This window comes from Mixophyes fleayi, chromosome 4 (assembly GCF_038048845.1).
Source record: "Mixophyes fleayi isolate aMixFle1 chromosome 4, aMixFle1.hap1, whole genome shotgun sequence".
Classification (NCBI taxonomy): Eukaryota; Metazoa; Chordata; class Amphibia; order Anura; family Limnodynastidae; genus Mixophyes; species Mixophyes fleayi.
Window position 1 is genome coordinate 210,338,977 of NC_134405.1, and position 17,449 is coordinate 210,356,425.

General features: G+C 39.9%; 1 protein-coding gene across 1 annotated transcript in view; it reads left to right on the plus strand.

Moving 5' to 3' along the window:
- The window catches only part of UTP20 (UTP20 small subunit processome component), a 128,256-nt gene that overhangs the window by 72,220 nt on the left and 38,587 nt on the right, over nt 1–17,449 (plus strand). The window contains exons 28-42 of the mRNA XM_075209252.1: nt 5,708–5,851; nt 6,256–6,335; nt 10,440–10,666; nt 10,775–10,919; nt 11,843–11,930; nt 13,046–13,189; nt 13,307–13,360; nt 13,444–13,596; nt 13,968–14,123; nt 14,542–14,682; nt 14,808–14,945; nt 15,201–15,340; nt 16,350–16,432; nt 16,562–16,839; nt 17,112–17,251. Coding sequence (XP_075065353.1) covers nt 5,708–5,851; nt 6,256–6,335; nt 10,440–10,666; nt 10,775–10,919; nt 11,843–11,930; nt 13,046–13,189; nt 13,307–13,360; nt 13,444–13,596; nt 13,968–14,123; nt 14,542–14,682; nt 14,808–14,945; nt 15,201–15,340; nt 16,350–16,432; nt 16,562–16,839; nt 17,112–17,251 — 2,111 coding nt within the window. The remainder of the gene's footprint in view (nt 1–5,707; nt 5,852–6,255; nt 6,336–10,439; nt 10,667–10,774; nt 10,920–11,842; nt 11,931–13,045; nt 13,190–13,306; nt 13,361–13,443; nt 13,597–13,967; nt 14,124–14,541; nt 14,683–14,807; nt 14,946–15,200; nt 15,341–16,349; nt 16,433–16,561; nt 16,840–17,111; nt 17,252–17,449) is intronic.

Sequence of the window (17,449 nt, forward strand, 5' to 3'; positions counted from 1 at the left end):
AGAGTTGTGCAAAGTCTTGGGTTTAAACAACATTCTATTTTAGCACTGTCCATTTGTACTCCAAAGAACGATTTGCACATTTGGGTGAGCAAATCAGCAAATTGTGTTTTATAGGTGTGGTATAACTTTAAAAGACTGCTAAAGCTGGGATGGTATAAAATGTATTGCCTCTCCTTTGCTTGAGAAAGAGCGCCTGTGCCAAGCTTCAGAACGGTTGTACTGAACATAGACCTACTCACTTCAGTAGCTGAATTGGTTAACACACTCCTTTGATTACAGCCAGTGCAGCTCTGAGTGAGGGGACCAGTATAATTTCCAGGGACAGATCAAACCAAAGGAATTTAATTACAAGGGTAGAACATAGCCTGTACTCAGATACTTTCACTGTCTTTACACTCTGTAAACACTCCTTACTTTGGCAGGGGGCCTGGACATCCTTCAGCTTTGGAAAACAGCTAGACATGTTTAGATAGTCACTATTGGTTCACTACCATTTCATCCACTAAATCGCCTATAGCAAACACCTATAGCAGATCCTATCTACTCCTACATTTTTGTAAGCAAGGCCTTCCAATAATCAGTAAATATTTAAGGGTTTCAATATGAAGACCCCAGTATGGGATGGAATTTAAATTTGTAAAGCTTTAGCCAATAAGTCTCATCACAGAGTTGAGGACATTTGAGCAGGAACTAAGCCTGTACCTCTTTGCACCTATCTTTAACATTACGTGTACTACAATTGATTTTCAATTTGTCTCTTCTGTAAACAATATGGAATGTTTCAGAAATTCCATTTGCGTGGTTTGTAAGTGTCTGAATCGTTGGGTAGCTTGTCTGCAGCCCTTTATTAGTGGGTGCATAATGTAATTTTAGGGCACAATCTGTATGGTGTTTATACATCCTCCCTATTCTCCCCGTGTTTGTGTGGGTTCTTGGTGCTCCAGTTTCCTACAACAGTCCAAAAACATGCTAGCAGTTTAATGGTGATGTGTGTGTTTGGCAGATAATCTAGACTGGGAAAGGATCTGATGTACACGAGTAAATTTTTTCTATAATGTGCTGTGTAATATGTTGCCGCTGTATAAATAAAGGTTAATAGTAATGGTAGACAATGACCTATTGCTCTACTGGTATAAGAAAGAAGGGAAATATAGTGGATGGTATTCTCCTAATATAAATAGGGTAATATTTGTAGTGAAACTAACCTTCTATAGCATGGTAATAAGGAAAGAACACAGCAGTATGTCTTAGTTTCAAAGACATTAAAGAAATCCACTTTGTTTTTTCAAGTAATCACCTCACTTAAAACTGTGTTACATGTTCAGACAAACATTCTAAACATTTATTATAAACAACTTTTACATTTTAAAGCATGTAATCTCCCTTCTCAGAATTGCTTAACTTTGTTTTTACAGAGTCAGTAACTCTTAGATATGTGCCTCATTTGCCAGGTAGTCATTTGCAGAGTTCATTTATCACTTCATTAGTTATCAAGGTGTGAAAAGTTCAATAAGTTAAATGGCACAGGCTTCACTTTGGTTAATGATTATTAAACTGTTCTTGGGTCTGTAAACAAATCACTTAAGAAGAATACTGGAAGAACGTAACAGAGCAAGATATAGCTAGACCAGTAAAAACTTGATTTGGTTAAAATTCCACTTATTTTAGGGCAGGGCTCTTACCAGCCCTTAGAATCCAGATACTGCCACATTTTAAACTCTATCGTTATGAGCTTTTTGCTGGAACTTATTTACAGAGGGTCAGCTAAGCATTTTAAAATTCATAGCTTAGTCGGGGTCAAAGCTCAACTTCCTAAATAGTTAAAAGTAATACTCTGATAGCTAGTATGGAATTAATCTTGAGGCTGTTCTTTTACTGTTGCAGAAGTTATATTGCAAGCCATTTTATTACTTTGGTTCATCGTTTGTCCTATAATAATGTTGAAACATTATGTTCACACTTTGAAATCTGACATTGTAAATGTGGTATGACAGATCAAAGCATAACACATAATTTCTCTTTCATTCTATAGGGGCCAGTGGGCCATGTTGTATAGAAGCTCCTTAAGGTCACTGGCACTTTAACCCCTGCTGGTGTAGTCCTGCTGGGGAGTGACAAAACAGAGCAGGGTCAGGTAGGGGTAACCTAGGGAAAGGAGGTCCCTCACTAGGCATGGGAGCAGCCATTAATGGCCTGGCCTTCCGGGAGAGGTGACTGAGTACCTACTGGACCCTGGGGCGGAGGGTGCGGTTCCTGGGCAGCGTAGCACCTCCTTCTTGGCAGGCTTCAGTACACAAATGGAAGCTCCACTACAAGAAGCAGACACTGTGCAGCAGACCTCCTCTTCTCTGAGTATCCCCAACTGTAGGGTAGTGTTTCTTTTAGCTGTGGTTGTATTGCATAGGCGTAGTGTTACCCATTTGCTGTCTGTGTCTGCTGTTGCAGTGTTCACTTAATTGAGTACCCTGTATTTGCCTTTATTTCTTATTCTTTTATCTGTCATTCCTGAATAAGGAAGTAGTTCCAGGTCACATGTAAAAGGAGATCCTTCTAGACAACAAGGGGTGAATGATCTGACAGGCATGACAGACTCTGAAAGTTCTGGTGTCTGCTCTCTGTTATCTTTCAAAAAAACATGTTTTCATGGTGTACTACATGTACAACTTCCATACCTTTTTCCAGTGGTTCTGTGGGACCCTATCTTGGTGTTGAATGTTTTCTAGCATTCATCCTGTTAACCATTCGATTCAGTAGGCTTAAAACTTCTGACTTGGTAAATGGTTTTGCTCTTAGCAATTTAGACTGCTAGAAGACACTGAGAACTGGCAACTTTTTCCTCTTCTTATATTCCATGTGGACAGGACTGTACTTAGGACCAAGCCTTTCTTTCAGCCTACAGTGGTCTCTGCATTTCAGCTTAACCAAGGTGATTGCAGCTTTGGACCTGGTTAGGTTACCAGATGCCATTAGAGTGTAGAGGACTTATGTCCATCTGACTTGTGACATTTCCAAAACAGAGGATCTTTTGGTTCTCTATGATGGCCATAAGAGGAGTTGGCTGGCGTGTATGGTAACCATTGCTAGGTGGATTACATCTGTTATCTATCAAGCTTACATTGTAGCAGTGCAATCCTTTCCAGAAAAATCTCAGGGCTTACTCCATCAGCTTGGCGAGTGCCCTGGGTGGCAAAAGACAGGGCCTTGGCTGAGCAACTGGCTCTCAGTTCACATGTTTACCAAGTTGTATAGGTTTAATAGTTTTGTCATATAGAGATGCCAGTTTTGGAAGGAAGGTGATTTACACCGCTTTCGCTAAACATACCTACCCATAAAGATAGCATTGGGATGTCCCCAATGTGTTTCGACTCTCATTGGATGTTTGAGAAAAGAGAATTTTTATACTTATATTAAAACTCTTCTCTTATTCCATTGGTGCACACTGGGCAGAGTCCTAATGCATTCAGAGAAAAGGATTTAAAGGAAGTATAAAATTCTGTTTTAGGTGTTAATTGTCCATAATTGTAACAGTATGCCATTTTTATAAAATTTATAACATCCCAGATTTTATTACTTGTACTGAGTAGTATATCATAAAAAAACTGCTCACAGCATGCTGCCATAACTGTTTGAAAATCTATCCAACTGGTATAAATAAACTTATGTGTTTGTAGTGTGCTACAGCTGACCTCTAACAATGTGACCTATTTACATATCATACATCAAAAACCCGTTTTCAATACATACTACCAACTAAAAGTGGTCCAAGGAAGGAGAACCAGCGACAGGGTCATGGTGGCCCAAGGCTCATTGATGCATGTGGGGAGCGAAGGCTAGCCAATCTGCTCCAATACCACAGAAGAGCTACTATAACACAAATTGCTGAAAAAGTTAATGCTGGCCAGGATAGAAAGGTGTCAGAACTCAGTGCATCGCAGCTTGCTGCGTAGCCGCAGACCGGTCAGAGTGCCAATTCTTACCCCTGTCCACCGCAAAAAGCGCCTACAGTGGACATGTGAGCACCAGGACTGGACCATGGAACAATGGAAGAAGGTAGCCTTGTCTGATGAATTCTCTTTTCTTTTGCATCATGTGGACAGCTGGGTGCATGGTTTACCTGGAGAAGAGATGGCACCAGGATGCACTACGGAAAGAAGCAAGCTGATGGAAGCAGTGCGTTGCTCTGGGCAATGTGTTGCTGGGAAACTTTGGGTTCAGGCATTCATGTGGATGTTACGTCGACACGTACCACCTTCCTAAACATTATTGCAGACCAAGTACATCCCTTCATGACAACAGTATTCCGTGATGGCAGTGGCCTCTTTCAGCAGGATAATGCGCCGTGCCACACTGCATAAATTGTTCATTAATGGTTTGAGGAAAATGAGAGAGTTCAAGGTGTTGACTTGGACTCCAAATTCCGCATATCTCAATCCGATCGAGCATCTGTGGGATATGATTGCTAAACAAGTCCGTGTCATGAAGGCCCCACCTCGCAATTTACAGAACTTAGGCTAGGTGCACACTGGAGAATTTTCCGACCAATCTGTTATCGACAGCGGTTGTCCCTACGCCTGAAGGTCCGACTGGTAGGGCCGAATCAGGCATACGCACGATTTACCTTCAGATCTGTGCACTTCATCTGGTCCTATAGTCGTTTAGAGAATGACAGCATGATATGCATTATTTTATTCGTTCCTGTCACACTGATTAATTGCTATCCACATGTCATATTAAATTTTGTTAGCTTCTGTGACTCTGAAACAAAATATATAGCACTCTACATTTAGTCTCCAATACATGTTCATTTCTGGCATTGGCTGAAAAGACCATGACTCTGTAAACTCTATGGAGATTGTGAGTGCATGCACTCTACATGATCGAAAGGTGATTGGAATGAGATTATTAAACAGTACGACCAACCAAATGAAACGACAATCGGCACTCTGGAGCGACTGTCGTTCATCGTGTAAGTTTCCGCACTAATGCAATATGTGGCTGAGCAGTCGTTTATCGGGTGATTGGGACCATAGTTGGCTGAAAATCCTCCAGTGTGTACCTAGCCTTAAAGGATCTGCTGCTAATGTCTTGGAGCCAGATACTGTAGGACAACTTCAGAGTTCTTGTGGAGTCCATGCCTTAACAGTTGAGAACTGTTTTGGCAGCACAAGGAGGGTCTACAAAGTTTTATGCAGGTGGTTTTAATGTTGTGGCTGATCTGTGTGTAGAGAAGATATATAGAATGGTGAACACAAGCTTGGTTTCTATTAAAGTCTGTCCTGTACTTTGGGGTATATGTCTTATATACAGTTCTAACAAAAGTGTTGCATGAGAACAAGCTCTGATGTTGCACAAATCACCAAGTCCTTCTTCAAGTGGACAGTTTATCTAGAGGGTGGCCAATTACAGCATTATGTGACTTTGCTGCCTTCTGAATCGTGTTGTCTGCTGCAGGGGTCACACCTTTCCACATAGAAGGGTACGGCAGAGTTCTAAAGTTCTGTGTATGTAGTTGAGGGTGGAATGCAGTGGTTTGATTATCCAAAACATGGCAAACTAAAAGCTTGGTTATTGAAGCACAGTATTTCTGACAGAATGTCTTGTATATCCAACTAATTGTCATTTTATTTTCTTCATAGAAATTCATAGCACTAAATTGAAATGAACAGTGGTTCCTACTAAACTTGTTGCTCATTATTATTTTTTCTAGATACAGCTTAAGTTTATTAATCCACTAAAGAATTTGAGGAGACTGGGTATGAAACGCATAGTAGAATTTTTTACCGACTTTGACACCTACCACTATTCTGCTGAGGAGATTGATGCTGTGTTTCTTGCAGTGATTTGGCCACAGGTAAATATCCGTTTAATCAATAGTCAAATGTAGTAATTTTATTTTTTTCCTTAAAGACAAAATAAAAATAAAAATGGTGACTATTTATTCCTACTGTGATGACAGATCATATTAAGATGATTTTTTTTGTCACCAACTACATTCATGCAATGAAGTTATAGTTTAGAAACAGAACAACAACAAATGTAGTTGATTTGACAGAATGCATTGGTTTTATAATGTCATCTTAATATTTCCCCTTTTCTATTATGATATTGTTTATGAACTGTTGATCTTTTTTGGTTGCACCTGCTTTGCGAAGTGTATTTTTTTTATTTTTTTTTTTAAATCCTCACTATTTTTTGAACTGGTTATATAAAATCTGTTGTGAATACTGTGCAGAACTTTTTCATTTTGTGTTTCAGATATGCAAACTTGTATTGGAAAGTCAGCATACTCCTTCCCTTGTGCTAAAGCTTGTTCATGCTTGGAGTCACAATTTCAGGTAGTAAACATCAGACTAGACCAGGGTACAATTGCAAATAGGTACATTGTATTGTATAACTAAATATGATAATCTCCTAGCAAATGACATTTACTTGGAGTTAGACATGTTGAATTGATAGTTGATATCAGCCAATTGTTTCACTCTGTCCTGGCCATTACATTTCCATAAGGGAAGTGATGACTGTAACACTGCAGCTGTCAGTAGTGTAGCAGCCTGGATTCTGTGTACCCTAAATCTTCAATCATTCATATGCTCAGAAAAAATATTCTGAGTGGTTACAGTGTCCAAAACTTTATCATTGGATAAGGTTTAGACAAGAAAAGAGGATTTTTATACTTACGATAAATCCGTTATTCTGATTCCATCTAGGGGACACTGCTACCATGAGGAGAGCGTGAAGTTGGCACTTAACTACTTAATACTTGTTTAAATGCTGACAGACCCCTCCCCTCTGCAACCCCCTGTAGCTCCTCAGTTTAATTATAAAGCCCCAAGGAAGATGGGGCAAACAACCAAAGAACATACAGCAGAAGGGAAGGGAACACAGTTGTCACAGTTGGAATCGGTGAAACGTATTTATCGTAAGTATAGAAATTCTCTTTTCTCTTTCATCCTATTTGGGTTATACTGCTACCATGGGAATTTTCTAAAGCAGCCCCCCTAAGGGTGGGACCGGTCTGACAGCCCGGCACGTAGAGCACTATGGCCAAAATTGGCGTCTGTAGACGCAAAGATGTGGAATCCTTTATATCTATTGACGCTAAAAATTCGTCTACCTCCAATCTATTGATTACTGATTGGAGGGAATCCATGCAAAATCTGTCCACCCGTAGGTGTAGATTTAACATTTTTAAATTTTAAATGGGTCGGAATGATCCATCCGGCTTCGGGACCAGAAATAGGTTTGAATACCGTGCAAATGAGTCCTGCAGAAAGAAGAGAAGCGACACAAAGCCGCATCGCCTGTCTCCTTTCTGGATCGTGGGATAAAGATGTTACAAAGAGACAAAGAGGGGCTGGACCTGACAGGTCTATCATGTACCCTCTCGTCATGATCCTGCAAATCCAAAGGTCTTTGCTATCCACTGTTCCCTGAACAGACTCAACCCCCACTCCCCCCACTCCTGCTGTCGCAAGAAGGGTTGGATGACAGTCAGGGTGCTGGTTTTTCCGGAACTTTGGCGGACGGGCGTCTCGTAGAGAGGGAAGACCTACTTCTATAAGAGTGTCCCCTGCTACCTGTTGGTCTGCCTCTACTCGTCTGACCTCTCGCAAAGGAACCTTCCTGAAAGGGCTGGCAAAAAGAACCAAAATGCGAAGCTTTTGCCTTAGGAACACTTACTGGCAGAAAAGTACTTTTGCCACCAGTGGCCTGGCAAATAATATTGTACACTGCGCCTGAATAGGGTAATTTTTCAAGCTATTTCTTAGATTCTGTATCTGCGTCCCAGGACCTCAGCCATAGGGTCCTTCTAGCTGCCACCGCCGAAACCTATATGGAGGACAAAATAGAGGCTGCATTTTGGGCCGCCTCATACAAATATCCAGACACCTCCTTTAGATGCAGGGCATGGGAAGCAATTCTGAATCCTGCAGTCCCTCGGCTAACTGTTCTGCCCATGCTTCCATTGCTCTAGCAACCCATACCGATGAATACATGGGTCTGAAAGAGGTGTCTGCCACTACATAGATTTTTAATGGACCCTCAACCTTGCGGTCAGTGGCATCCTCCAGGGCCGCTGTTCCCGTTACCGGAAGTGTAGTGTGACGAGCTACCGGAGTGTCAACTTTTGGGATCTGTTCCCAGCGGGCCAGATCCTCTTCCTGCAGCGGGAACAGGTTAAGGAATCTCCTTGGAATAATAAATTTCCAGTCCGGTTGTTTCCAAGCTGCTTTTGCGATGTCTGTTAATTCCACGTGGAAAACGGATAGCGCATCTTTTCGAAAAAAATGAGAAGACCCTGATCTGAAGATTTGGGTTCATCCAAATCCATTAAGTCCATGAGTTGTCTGACTGCCAAGACCAGATCGTCAATGCCCTGATATCTAGGGGATTCTTCCGGGTCCGTGACCTGCGCAGAATCTGAGTCAATAATAGGCTCACCCTCTGATTCTGAGAGATCATCAGAAAAGGAGGGGGATAGGAGAGGATTTGCAGTCCAAAGCCTCTTATTTCTAGAGATTATAGTTCTTTGTGCTTCTAGAAAACTGTTTAATCAATCTAGGCCTCTGACCAAGGAAGAGGACCACGCTGGTTCTCCAGAGGGAGGGCCTGGGTTAGCAAGAGAGTATGATGTACCCGCCAAAGCCATTTCAGAAGTCCCGGCAGTCACTGGCATCGCTACTGTCACAGGGAGGGCAGATTCTACTAAAGTTGCGGGGAGAGCAGCAGAAACCGCTGTTAGCCCCATAGGCTTAGTAAGCAGTTGGACCAATGTAGTAACCGACTGCACCAGAGAAGATGCCCATGCTGATTCCTCCAGTTGTGGAAGTACATTAATCTGGGCCTGCGTAGTGTCTGCCCCCATGTCACAGTCAGTACAAAGTGCCCCTGGGTCCTTTTGTCCAATTGGCAACATAACTTTACATTTTGAAGTGAAATATTTTGTAAGTGGTGCTTTCCATTTATCACACTTATTTTTAAAGTGAAAACACACTGAAGCAATATAAATTCAGTATAAATTCAGTCACACAAGGTATAGGCTTTAAATAATTACACGTATTCTAACTGATCTATGACAGTGAAAGTTGTATCTTGTAATAATATGAAAAGATGTAAGTTGGCGAAGTAGAATACAATATTTTTTTAATCCATTTGCAACACATTAACAATATATCCCTATATCCAATATGAGTAAAAAGGTATATAATATTGGTACTTGGCCTTCCAGCTGGGCCAGATATGCAGGATAGGACTCAGTCAGCAGTGTCCCCGACGTCAGGCTGAGGAGAGTCTGCTGTCTTCCCGGGCAATGTCTTGGCGCGCATATTGGGAGAGTGCAAGTAGAGGTGGGGGAGCTCTATATACCTTAGCTCCGCCCCCCGAGTTTTCTGCCCCTGTTCCTGGAATCGGTGGCTGTTTTATTTCTATTTTAAACAGGCATTATGTATCCTCTGTTCTCCTCCTGACCAAAGTTTTTGCAGCTTAACAAGATTTCCCCCTCATCTCTCTGAGGGGGGAACTTGATATGACCCAGCAAGATGGCGTCCGCCATCGCTCCGAGTACCGGCGCTCATTGCCTGTCAAGGCAGCGTCGGTATGTCGGAAGGCTGTCAGTGTGACGGCGGCTTCATTAAGTCGCCTGTCAGCACTGAAACACTACAGGCACTCATATGAGATTAGTGCGGCTGCCTAATAGGAGTGTGCTCTCTTTCTCTAGAGCACTCTCCTTAGATAAAGATAGCAACAGAAAAAAAAATTATTTAAAGAAAAATAAAGGAATAAAAGAAAAAATAAAAGTAAAAAGCTATGTTAGCAAAAAAAAAAGTAAGCCCAACTCCCTTGGGCACTTAAATTAAACTGAGGGGCTACAGGGGGTTGCAGAGGGGAGGGGTCTGTCTGCATTTATACATTAAACAAGCTAAGCAGTTAAGTGCCAACTCCACTCTCCCCTCATACAACCCCATAGTAGCAGTGTCCCCCAGATATGATGAAAGAGAAAAGGAGGAAATAAAGATGGTCAGAAACCTCTTCAAATTGTTTCGTATTTTTCAGGATTAATACGCAGTCCTATGGACAGTGTAGTGTAGTTAATTGATTCTATGCAATCCACATTGTCTATTACAAAAGGCCCTTATTTTTGCTACTTTCATGTTGTAATTGTACCTGGTTCCAGCACTCTTATGTACTATCTGGGCTGTGTTCAGTGCAGCGCCACCTTCGCTTAGTGTAAGGACAGTTGATGCCTGTAACTATCCACAAAGTAACATTCACAACAGTACTATATTAATTTACACAATGGGTAATGTCCATGCATTTTAACAATTGAATACGTATATGGAACATTGAACACTACATGCACATTAGGGATAGTCATGTTTATAATAATAATGTGAATTTGATGGACTTGGTAACCCTAGGTATTTATGCTTTTTCTGTAGATATTTTCCTTTACTTGCTAAGCAAAAACCTGGGCAGCCTGAGTATGATATACTGTTCAATACGTTTGCCTTGCTATCAACAAAGAATATATCGGAAACGACAGCAAATATAATTATAGATGTATGTAATAATCTGCTGAACATCCCGGACTCTGAAGAATCAGAAAATATTTCTCCCCTGGTGGTAAATGGTTGCGTTATTCCTGATGCAACTTACTCTAATGAAGGTAAGAAGGAAGCACAAGTGTCTGAGTTATTGTGCTCCTTTCACGTGAGCGTGTACTCACTACAATTGTCCCTCTGGTAATAACATATGGATAATTTTTTGAAATTAGAATGTCCAAGTGTTGGTGTGAAGCTGGTTTTCCCCCATATTCCTGCAATTCTCCAGTACCTGAGTAAAAGCATGCTGAATTCAGAGAAAATGAGGAAGAAGAAATATAGTGCACAAGTCAGCAAAGAGCTCAGCATCCTTTCAAAGTAAGTCCTCTCCTTCTTGTACAGCTCCAGGAAATGAAACCTAAATTCCTGCTTGGTTCTTATGAAATAATAGTTCTCGGTCAGGCATTGGAGTGGGGAAGTTTCAGTGTACTGGGGGTGTAAAACTCCCTTGTATACAATAGTCAGATTAAAGAAAAACATACATATGTTTTCATTGTGCCTGTCTTCACTCCAGTCTAAGGCATATGAATCTATACACGTGTGGGGAGTAAATCTGGACCTATTGGACCCAGGATTCTGTACAATAGGCACAAAGAGCCTAGTTTGTAACAGGGACCATGATCCTATCTTCATTCATTCATTGGTTTGGTACATTCTTTTGAAAAATGAATCTAACGGTATTAATGTATGAACAGTATAATGTATCTTTTAAAAAATGTATCTACTCCTTAGGGCATAGTTTCCTTAAGAGGGGTATGCATCTGCAATAATCTTCATATGCCCAACCCCCAACACTGTTATCAATGCTTTCATATTACTATTGTAAGTTACACTATGGAAGAAACCGTAAACTGTAATGTAACACTTGTCATATTCACACTTTTTAATAAGCTTTGTTATAGTCTCATTTAACGCATGTTGGTAAAACTGAGAATAAAATAGGATACTTTTTCTTTGTTTTCTCTTTCTACTCCATAACATCTAAATGTAATAAGTATGGTTAATAAAAAAAACCTTACAGGAAATATTGGACTGGTGTTTTTTTGGTTTTTTTTCACTATACATCCGGATGTTTTATAGCGAGAATGATTATTTGCTTACTATAATATCCTGAAACAACCTGGGGTCTCTCTCACTTTTCAACCATCTCTGCTTTTGCTTAGTAACAGTCATTTGAGGTATGCTGGCATAAATACGAGTGTGGTGTAATATCTTTATCTGTAAATATATTTGATTTGCAGGATTAGCAAGTTTATTCAGGACAAAGAACAAAGTAATATACTCATTGGGCTTCTTATATCCTACTTGTATAAAAGTAACCTGGCTGAGGTAAGCAGTACCAGTTTATTTACATTGTGTGTATATGTCAGATAATAATCTGCTGCTGATACATTTATTTGTATTTTGGAATGTTTCATGCACATGAAAGCTAATGTTTGAGTCTAGAACTGGCCACATACATCGATTTGGTTGTCCTATTTGAAAATCATTACAAATAAAAAAAAAAAAGAAAGATTTGTGTGTGGATGAAAATGATTCATTGTGTCAAATTAAATTATTGAGAAAATGGGACATGTTTTACAAGCTGACTTTGTCAGTTTAAATGGACGTCTCAATGCATGGGCTCATTGGCTGTATCTGCTCAAAATGTTATAGTGTTCAAGATTTGGTCACTGGTCTCATCATTTAGGACAGCGGTGGCCAAACTGTGGCTCTAGAGCTTTGAAACGTGGCTTGTGACTTCCTCTGAACAATGCAGAGAGGCCACAGTGTCACAGACAATACAATCAGGGAAGGAGGAGGACAGAGTGTAGTGTGCTCTTCTTCCTTCCTCTGCAGGCAAGTAAGGGCACGTGAGATCTGTTGGCACGTGAAGAGGCTGATGGGCATGTAAGGAGATATGACGGCATTTAGGCAGATGTGTGTAGGTCTGTAGGCATGTATGGAGTATATGGGAAAGTCTGATGGTATGTATGGGGATTTTGGGCATATCTGATGGCTTGTGGGAAGGTTGATGGGTATTTAAGGGGCATGTGGTGAGATCTATTGGTATGTGGGGAGGATTAAATGATTTTTCTGAACATTTTGGCAATGTGTTGGATATTTTGTTTTTTTTGTTTGCTTAGTTATTTTTAATGTATGTGTGTATGGTATGTATGCGCATGTTTATACTGGATATATATATATACATGCATACACACATAAAAGGTAAAGTTGGCTCTTTGCAGTAACTGTAGATATTTTTTGGCTCTTGGTTGATCACCCCTGATTTAGGAGTTGAATCTGTTCATCAGAGGCAATCTGACATGTATGTGTACGTTGGCACCATATAAAAGTTATAAAGTGCAAAGTGTTATATGCAAGATGTATATAGTGTGGGAATAGGCTGCAAAAATGTCTATGAAAATCTGGTTAATTTTGATTACACATGTTTTTCATATTAGGATACAGAGGTGGATATCCTGGCGACAGTGCAGAACTTACTAAGGCACTGTTTGAACCCTATGGGTTTCTTGAAGCCATTGGGCAAATTATTTTCCATAGTTCAGAACAAGCTATCTCGGCAGACGCTCTGTATCACGTTTCAGGTAAAGTTTGTGTTTTGTAATGTTGTATGTGCTGCTTTAAATGTATCAGCCCTCATATGACCTCTCATCTGAATATTGAGTTCGCTATATTATAATCTTGCTGTATTTTTATTTCAGGCCCTATCTGAAATAGTTCCTGAGATAAAGTCTATCACTGATGTTGCTATTAAGGTTCGTGGTGGTTTATTTCTGGGTTACCAATTTTGGTCAGTTTATGTGAAAGCAGATCTTGATTTTCATCTTGTGTATTTTAGTTAAATGCATTTGATCAACGACATTTGGATGATATCCACTTTGATGTCCGATTGACTGCTTTCCAAAAAGCAACTTCGTATATTAAAGAGATGCAGACAATTGATGTGAACTATATTCTTCCACTCATGCACAACTGTTTCTACACCATACAAGTAAGTCTTTACAGCCAGCCTTCTTTATTTTTCTCTTTTATATAGCTTAATTGTGATGGTAATTTTAGAAATAAGAGATATTAACTGTCTTAAATATTTATATACCACATAATTGTAAAAATGCCTAGTCTGGAGCCACAAACTTATATCTCCTTTTAATAAATGTAACTTTATTACAATGAAAGAGCTACAGCTTTTTGTCCAAGTCAGAAGAAGTGATTGAATGTGAGAGAAATCCAATAGTGAATAGAGTTATTGGACCCTTTTGTGTGCTTAACGTGCATTGTGTTCCTAATTTAGCCTTTGATTTCTACTGTACATGACCTGTAATTTACAAGGAAGTAAATGCTGTAAAATGCTCTGTGTTTCAGCTTGGCGATATGTCTCTGAGTGACAATGCAGGTCTTTGCCTCACCAGTATTATGAAGCAGTTGGCTGCACTAAAGCACACAGAGGCGGATTTCCGGGAGATCATAATTCGCACTCTGCTCGACAGCCTGAAAACTGGTCTCAAAAGTAAAGTAGAGGTACATTGCTGTGAACATAAAATTGCAATAGTTTATTGGGCCTTATTGTACACAGGGGCGGGCTGGGGTGCAGGGGGGCATATGCCCCCCTGGCTGGTCCCATAGTGGGCTACCTTGGGCTGGGTCAAAAGGCTACCTACATTTTTTTTTTTTCCTTTAAATTGGCTGCTGAGTGGAGTCTTGCCCCCCTGGGCTAATATTTGCCAGCCCTCCCCTAATTGTACATATAATCATGTTGTATTATGTTTCATGGATGTAAATGTATTCTTTCAAAATATAGTATACAAAGTATATGCAAAATCAGATTATAGGCTGCCTGTTAGAGGTGGGAAAGCTTCTAATGACTTTATACTGAAGTGCACACAATCAAGAATATTTGTGGTTTATTTTGCTGACTATTATTTGTTTCTTTTAACAGAATATTCAGCAAGATTACACAACTTTGCTTTCTAACCTGATCCGAACTTTTCCTGAGCATCCAGAGTTTTCAGATATGGTTCAGCTTACAGATTATAATGATCCTGAAATGGACTTCTTTGAGAACATGAAACACATCCAGGTAACTGCAATGTATTTGACCACTCGTGTTTGAATACTAGACATGGTAACTGGGTTGTTTATGCTGGAACCAGTGATAATCTCCACCCGATATAACCAGAACATGTTTTCATGTTTACTTTTAAGATCCACAGGAGAGCGCGAGCGTTGCGAAAACTAGCAAAGAATATTACAGAAGGAAATCTGGTGCTGTCCTCCAAATCCCTCCAGAATTATATAATGCCATATGCCACCAGCACTATTTTTGATGAAAACATGCTTAAGGTAGGTTACAGAGGAAGAAATATGTTTTACGATATCTCCCTGTATTCAGTCTTAAAATCTGCAGGTCTTACCTATATTTGTTTTTCTTTCTTGAAACACCTCTTTTAAATTTACAATCTATCTTTCATTAACCGGGTATTGTTAAGCCTTGACTTCAACCTACTGTAGGCTGTTTTTTTTCCCCCCATTATGCATATATTTTTCTCATAATGAACTTTTTCGTTTTTAATGTCAATATTTTTCTTTATTTTTCAGCATGAAAATATGGTCACTGCATCTGTTGAAATGATAGGATCTGTCTGTAAACACTTGTCCTGGTCTGCGTACATGTACCACTTAAAACATTTTATTCATGTGCTTCATACAGGGCAAATCAATCAAAAATTGGGTGTCAGGTAAAGTGTATAGTCTTTTTGTTATTTTTAATGTAAAAAAATGTCTATTACTGTTTTTTAATTTATTTACTAGAATTTATCTTTAATACTCATTCAGGAAACCACTTTTATAAAATATATTTAAGCTGGATACACACTACAAAAAATTACTGCAGATGTGATTTCTGTAACAATTTTACCAACAACTGAAAGTCCAGATGAACATGCAGATTTATGTGTACACACCTACACAATTTACCTTCAGATCTGTGCTCTTCATCTCTCATACCCATCTGCTGGAAAGATTGTGGCTCTGCCCACTCTATAGAGATCTGCCTACACTGCTAGTTGTGCAGTTTTGCCTGACACACCTCCACTTTTGCCTGACATCGTTCCTTCATTGAAGGAACTTTGTAGGAAGTTTAGAAAACCAAATCAAACGATACAATAAACCATGATTGTGGAAGAGTACACACTGATGCAATTGTGTGATCTGTACAGTAATTGCATGAAATTACTGTAGTGTGTACCCAGCTTTAGTCACATTTGAAACAGAATAAGATACTGGGAATCAATTGATTCCTATGTCCATACTCGCCAACTCTCCCGGAATGTCCGGGAGACTCCCGCATTTCGGGTGAGTCTCATGGACTCCCGGGAGAGTATGACAATCTCCAGCATCGGGCAGAATTTGGTCCAAATCGCCGCATTTGGCCCCGCTGTAAAATGACGCGTTTTTCGTTATTCTGTCACGGGGGTGGGGCCAAAATGACGCCATTTTCAGAGCCCCGCCCCCTGCACGCCCACCTTCCTTCTGCGGCTTCCGGATCATACTTACCATAAGTATGTCATGTCTCATTGGGACAGCATTGAAATTTGTAGGTTACATGAGAAAATCATGTCTGCGAGCCCTGAATCAGGCTAAGATTTAAAGCTGATATATCGCAACTGTGCAGGAACTTGATTTGTGGTTAGAAATGCATAGGAAAGTGTTAATTGTAACTGGTAATTGTGTTCTCTGTTTGTACAGCTTGCTTGTGACTGTGCTTGATGCTTTTCACTTTGATTATGGCACTTTGGAGAAGCAACTTCAAAGCATTGATAATAAAGAAAGTGAGTAAAACTGGCAATCCTTTTACTTTCCATTTTAAACCTTCAAATACTTTTTAATGCTTTTAATTGTCCGTGCTTGTTCTGTTATTGCATTATGTAATTGTGTCGTCTTGCTTGTTACTTGTTAAGGTTCAAAGGACTCTGAGAACCACGTGCAGGAGGAAGTAATGGAGTTAGAGCATGAGGAAGGAGAGGAGCATATGGACACTCAGGATATAACCCCCATGGACATTGATACTACTGTTATTGAGACCCCTTCTGGAAAACTGGATAACAATCCTAAAACAAATCTAGTGTTGCACTCTCTCCCAAGAAACAAGGAAGAATTGACAGCCCTTATCAGTCATATTCAAGAGGCAGTGACTGGTAACCTCCTTCCAAAGCTACAGAAGTGCCTTGATGCAAAGGTATAAATCCTCGATAAATGTAATGTCTTTTTACTGTGGGTAATTGTTTGGGGAGGGAAAGTTTTATGTACATTGGAAAATAAAAATGATCCAATCCTTATTTGAAATATTTTGAGCTGTGCATTTTTGGCATTGTGATGTTTTTCAAAATATAGCTACTACTAACATACTATTTTGTTTATTTTTTTTTTACTATACTTCTTGTTTATTAATAAAATATAACTCACCGAATTTTACCAATTCAGTTGTGCCATTAATAACTGTTTGTGCAGGTTAAGAGCGAGGAAGAGCACAAGTTGGTGAAAACCAAGGCAGTCAGTGAAGAAGAAGTGGTCCGTGTCCCGGTAGCATTTGCTATGGTGAAATTAATGCAGACTCTTCCACAAGAGGTCATGGAAACCCATCTGCCCAGGTATAATTAAATGTTTTAGATTAAAGAAAACACTAGAAGATTATGTCACTTATGCTGGGCAAAAAAGATCAATGTGATTTTGGTTAGTTAGGTCGGTTACCCACTGGCATTAAAAATCATGTGTAAAAGCCTGAGAATGGAACCTATTTATTCCAATGACCTCCATACCCACTTGTGCTTGTGGCTGAGAGCTGCTCC